Source organism: Sturnira hondurensis, unplaced genomic scaffold, assembly GCF_014824575.4.
Source record: "Sturnira hondurensis isolate 20B ecotype Veracruz unplaced genomic scaffold, ASM1482457v3 Scaffold0007797, whole genome shotgun sequence".
Classification (NCBI taxonomy): Eukaryota; Metazoa; Chordata; class Mammalia; order Chiroptera; family Phyllostomidae; genus Sturnira; species Sturnira hondurensis.
This window is the reverse complement of record NW_028080428.1, coordinates 780,085-786,078: the sequence shown is the minus strand read 5'-3', so window position 1 is coordinate 786,078 and position 5,994 is coordinate 780,085. Positions and strand designations below refer to the sequence as shown.

The window sequence follows — 5,994 nt, the reverse complement described above, 5'->3', positions numbered from 1 at the left end:
GGCGCGGGAGAATGCGACCCATCTCTGGTCACCACTGGAAAGAATGTTACCCCTCTGCAAAGTTGATTTTAATCTGAGGCAGGCCACGTTGCAGTGACTGCCCTGTATCCATCTGTTTAGCTACTTCCCCAAATGCATAGATTAGAGAGCAATGATGAGAATTTACTAGAAGTTACCATTGCTGGGTTCAAAGGTTATGACAATTCTACAAACTGTATGTAGGGACTCTTAAAGCCCTTGCTCTAACACCGCATCCCTATTTCCAGGGCCAAACAGAAAATGAGAATCTATGTCTGACATTTACCCACATCCCTGAGGGCAGAGGGCAGAGCCAGCCCCCGGGACACAGTGCTGTCCAACCTGCAGGGCCTGCAGTGAGCTGAGCTAACCAAGCTCCCTACCAGACGACACTAAACCCAAGTCATCCAATGCAACACTCAAGCAGAACCAACCCTGGGATCCAAGGGATGTGTGTGTTTGAAGCAGCTCAGCTATTCTTTACAGGATCCTATATGACGGATTTCCTCTCTACCCTGACTTCCAAACCCCCCTTCCCAGAACTATCCGAGGGACAAACGATGTCACTCACTCCCTAGGAGAATGACAGCATCACCCTCCCTTGCCGACCGCAGCAGAAGTGGGGTGGGCAGGGAAAGGCCCCTGTGTTCATTCTCTCAGGAGGCCTCTCTCGGGGCTCCCCAGGCCAAGGTGGGGCAGGCCTGAAGTCATGCAGGCCCACTACCAGGTGTTAGAAAAAGCTCTAGCCAGCCACAGGTGAAAGCTGGAAGCTGAACCCCTCTCCACACTTGCCCGTTACTACTGCTGCTGCTGGCTGGACGACAGACAAACAGGCATCTTGCTGATTGCTCCCACCACTGCCAAGCCTCCAGGCCAGGAGAGCCATTTGGAAAAGTGAACAGAAAGCTCGGCTCACAGACTAAGAACCTCCCAAACTACCAGCCCCAGGTCACAAGCCTCCTGCAGAGGGAAGGGGAGTCCAAGAGCCTGTGACTGTGAAACACATCCGAAACCAGGCGNGCTGGCTGGACGACAGACAAACAGGCATCTTGCTGATTGCTCCCACCACTGCCAAGCCTCCAGGCCAGGAGAGCCATTTGGAAAAGTGAACAGAAAGCTCGGCTCACAGACTAAGAACCTCCCAAACTACCAGCCCCAGGTCACAAGCCTCCTGCAGAGGGAAGGGGGAGTCCAAGAGCCTGTGACTGTGAAACACATCCGAAACCAGGCGTCACAACAGAAACCAGGCGTCACAACAGTCGCGTTACGGACGAGGCTTCACTTTCTTTCCTCTCCTGCTCCCACTGTTAGAAGCAGAGTTGACAGCAAACAGGCCACCTCCCTGCAACACAAGGTTTATTTTTATGCTTCAGCATTTTCTCTCTCCATGTGTTTAATTCAGAGGTGATCAAAGAACTTCTGGAAACGGCTTCTCATCAGCCACATGTTTTAAAGACAGGCGGAGAGGAAGAGCAAAAAGGGACTGGAGCTTGAAGACAACCAGTGGAGTCTGCTTACCTATTTTCTGGTGAGACCAGTTTAAATCATTTAAATCTAAATAAGGTGATAGAAGGCCTCTGGTGGGGGGGGGGGGAGGAACCGGCCCAATCAAATCCCTTGCTTCTTCAAGTTTTGTTTCATAGCACTGAGGCTCACTGCAATGGCTGAGTTCCCATGACTGCTTTAGCTAGAGCTGCAAGGGGACCAAGAAGGGCTTTCCTGCTCTCGGCTGGTGGCACGAGCTCTTCTCAAGGAGGCCAATGCTTCTGGCATCCCTGGTCTTGAAACCAAAAGACCCACTACTTGTCTTTTTCCTTGCTTTAAAAAATATAAATACCTGCCCGTAAAACCCTGTATCCAAGGTTTCCCAAAGTCTGCATTTTTACTAGGATGAGATTTACACCAAGTTAATAGTCAGACGGGCATCCGTGAGAACAGCAGAAGCTATGAAGTGATTCAGGGGAACCCAAGGCCATAGAGAACAGAGATGGGATAAGCACTCCGTAATTTGGAACAGAACGACAGTGTGTGCAGCCGCTGCTCTGGATGAAGTTATCAAAGTGCAGCTTACAGTCCCACATGCTTCACTACTTCCTGCTACCATAACATCAGCCAGTGTGCTCCCTACTGTGTGCTCAGCACTGTGCTAGGCATGTAGGGAAGAGAAGAAATCAACACACATATCACAAGAAAAAAACCATGGTAAGAATACATCTACATTTAGTAAATAGCACAAAGAAATCACACTGAGGCAAGCAGTTACTTCGCCTTGCTGGACACCAGGCCCCCCAAAACCTCGCTGAAAGTAGGCATGCCACCACCACTCCCCAAATGCCTGAGGGTGCCAGTCAGTCACTCGGCCTCCTCCTACTGGTTCATAATCAACAGTCTGGGAAAGTTCTCTGGTTAAGCAGGGTTTACCTGCCAAAACAAAGGTGTGACAAGAAAGGGAATGGAATAGGCAACCTCGAGAGGGCCTAGAGAAAGTGGTTCCCAGGAAGGGGAGAAACAGCAGGCAATCGAGGGAGACTGTGAGATGCAGACCACGCCCCTGTTTCCAAAGACCTCAGTCCCATGTAGAACCACCTGTGGCACCCGGCGATGAACTGAAAATCAACCACCCCTCCCTCTCGACCCCTGCTTCACCCCCCAAAGCCATCAATCCATCAGTAATAAAAGGGTCAGCCACGGCACACAAGAACTCAGTGCAGAGCTCTCTCCCTGACTGCCCAGGTGACAGAAAGCGAGGGGTAACAAGAGAAAAAGGCAGGAAAGTGAAAAGAGGGAAGATTTTTTCAGAGAAGAATGTTAATATGCGAGAGAACACAGCAAGGGTCCCATGGGGCTGCAAAAAAGAAGGGAATCAGAGGAAGACATAAAGAATGTCATGAGATAAAAGGATGCAAAAAGCGCTGGGGCCCCAGCTGGGGGGGGGGGCGCTGTGCCGTGTGGGGGTGGGGGCGGGAGGAAGGGCTCCTTTTTCAAGCCAAGTTTTAACGGCCTGGTCAAGTTCTCCACCAAGAAGGGTGTGACAACAGGGAACACTCCACAGAGCACTCAGCAAGGGACACTGGAGATGGTGAAAGGGGAGAGGTGGAAAGTGGACGCCTGTCAGCTCAGAGGTGAGCTGACACAGAAAAGGCTGAAGCTTGGGCGATAAACCGCAGGTAGCAGAGATTGTCAGGACGACCAGGAGAGAGCAGCTCAAGGAACTAGCATGCAACATGCCTGGACCGGGGGTTGCAAAGACTGCTCGATAAGAAGGGAAAGGATACAGGAGCGTATCTGGGGAAAATAAAGACGTGAAGAAGGCAGGCGACTGACACGGAGATGAAAGGCAACCCGACGAAGAACCAGCACAACAAGGAAGATGGGGTGAGAGTAGAGACACCGGAAGGCCACAGCAAGAGAAAGACACTGTGAAAAGTGGCAGATCACAGGCAGGCGGCATGGTCTGTGCTGCAGTGTAAGACAGAAAGGCAAGGGCGGCGATGTAGAAAGGCACAGGAAAGGGCTGAGCAACAGGTTATGTTAATGGAGTGGGCTGAAAGAGTAGCGTCTTTCCCTCGGTAGGAAGAGTCCAAGGAGAAGGCTGATGAAGCACTCAGTCACAAACAGGAGGCCGCAAGACTTGGAAGCCAAACCCCAGGGGAACAGAACACGAGGGATCCAAAGACTGAAGGGAGTGATGGTTGGAACCCCAAAGACAACCTGTGGGAAAACTATGCGCATGACAGCTGTATGGGAAACACGGAAGCAACAAATGCCAGCGCGAGGCACCAGGGAGCTCCTGGAGAAAAGAAGGGAAAGTGATGAGCAAAGAGTAGGCGAAGGATTTTGCAAAGGTGATGAGGGTGGAGCTGGTGGGTTGCAAGCAAGAGGGAGAGCACAATTTGGAGAAGGAAGAGGCAGGGTAAAAAAAGCTGGAGAACCGAAAGGAAAAAGGGATCGAGAACACATTCCGGAGCAAGGACCCTGAGGGTGATAACCAGGGGCTGGGAGAACCGGTGCGGCGGAGGGGAAACAAGGCTAGAGAGACGGAGGAAGAAGTGGACAACGACTGGGGCAAATCGCTGGGTGCTATTCGAGGAGCAGACGAGGGTGGCTGCTTTAGGCGTGGGTAGAGGAAGACCAGAAAGGCCCCTGAGGAAAAAAAAAAGGAAGAGAAGGGGAAGCTTGGAGGTAACACGGAAGAGCGCAGGAGGGCGGTGAGGGCAGATGTGGGGTCAGCAAAAAGACAGTGTGCATCTCGGAGTCAGGACGTGGTGGGTCCCAGGACAGACTCAGAGGGGGATGTGCGGGGCCGAAAGACAGATGACAGGGCAGCTGAGGCTTGCAGGATGGCAGCAGGGGCACGAGGAGAGCAAAGGAGGGAGAAGGCTCTGCAAGGTGCAGGGGTCCAGCCAGAGAATTTGGGGAGCCCTCGGGGCTCCTTACCTGCTCCGTGTCTCTCTCGTTCAGCGTGGGTAGGGGGGTCCGGGCGCTGGACATGGCGCCGGTATCTCAGGGGAGGGAACCGAGAAGCTTGGAAGAAGGGAGGAAAGGGAAGGCGCGGAGCCCGGCCGGGCGGGGCTTCTCACAGCAGGGGCACCCGCCGCATGGGCCCCGGCCGGGGGTGCGGGGAGGCCGGGCAGCCGTTCACGCCAGCCCGGGGATGCGCCGCTCGGGCTAGGCCGCGCCGGCTCCGAGCGGCTCCGGACCGCACCCCCCCGACCCCCGGCTGGGCTGTGCCGCCTTTAGGCCGGGCCGCGCCGCTCCGCCTACTCTCTGCCGCCGCCGCCGGCCGCCCGCCTCGCTCCTCCCCTGCCCTCAGCGGCACTGCTCCGCGCCCGGCACACAGGCAGCCGCCGCCGGACCTGCTGCTCCCAACATGGCCGCCACCACCGCCGGCCCTCGGCTCTTTCCGCCGGCTGCAGCCGGAAACATCCGAAGCGGCCAGGAACGGGAGGGCGGCTCTCCTCCTCCTCTCGGCCACCGACTACGAGTGAATTCCGGAAACACCCGAAGGAGGTAGCCCCTGAGGACGCGCGCGCTTTCTGGATTCCGAAGACCAAGCTTCGGCTCTGTTTTCGGAAATCCACGAAGCGACTCCAGGTGCTCTAGCCACGCCCATAGGCCGTCCCCCGCCCACTTCAGCGGGCTCTCGGCAGTTTCCGGAAACACCCGAAGCCATTCCGCGTGCGGAAAGCCGGCCACGCCCCCACCTCCGCCCCTCCGCCGACGGCGATCGTCGGCCATTTCCGGCAACACCCGAGGCTTCGGGTGGTACCGAGTTTAACTCTTCGCTTCTTTCCGTCAGTTTTCGGGTATTTTGAAATCTTAAATAGGAAGCGTGGATCACCTGTGCGTGTTATTATTTGACTAAATAGAAAATAAGGCTGTTAGGCGTCCCTGCGATTGGCATCCTTTGCTTCTACAGCAACTTTCCATCTGCACGTTCGTTGTCGGTCAGCTCACAAAATCCATCTCGTCTATCATCCAACCTATCAACATGTCTACCACCTGTCAAATGCAGCGTTAGTCTATTACCTGTCTACCTACCATTTATCATTTGCCATCGTCTATCTTGGCTTCCCGTCAAGGTCCCAGACCAGCACCCGGTCCGTGGGCTCCCAGCTGTAGAAGGCTGCAGAGGTCCCAGCCCCGCATTCCAGCCTCAGCTCTGCGGAGTGAAAATGCCACGTGATCTCGGAAAATTCACATAAAATAACTGAATTTGACTTTCTCGACGTTCCTGTAGTGAAATAATTCATATATTTGTTTCAGCGATAACATTCTAAATAACGTTTTTGAATTCCAGTTATCTTTATTTTCCCCCCCAAAGTGTTTTAATTGTTCCAAATAGCACAAAACAACATTACACTATAGTAACATTGTCATACCTTACTTACTGTGAAGTAAGGCAGGAGAGACATTGTCATCTTAATTCTCATCTCAATTATCCCTTCTAAGACGAAGAAACTCATGGGAAAGAAA

General features: G+C 53.7%; 1 protein-coding gene across 8 annotated transcripts in view; it reads right to left on the bottom strand.

Moving 5' to 3' along the window:
• The window catches only part of MARK2 (microtubule affinity regulating kinase 2), a 56,031-nt gene extending 50,914 nt beyond the window's left edge, over positions 1–5,117 (bottom strand). For 4 of the 8 annotated variants that reach the window (XM_037053001.1, XM_037052999.1, XM_037053002.1 and 1 more), the window contains exon 1: positions 4,456–5,117. Coding sequence is in view for 7 of the 8 variants with exons in the window: in XM_037052999.1 (XP_036908894.1) it covers positions 4,456–4,509 (54 nt within the window). In the remaining variant the exon portion in view is untranslated. The remainder of the gene's footprint in view (positions 1–4,455) is intronic. The other 4 variants (XM_037053000.1, XM_037053003.1, XM_037053006.1 and 1 more) reach the window with 2 other exon arrangements.
• Between the last annotated feature and the right edge of the window lie 877 nt (positions 5,118–5,994).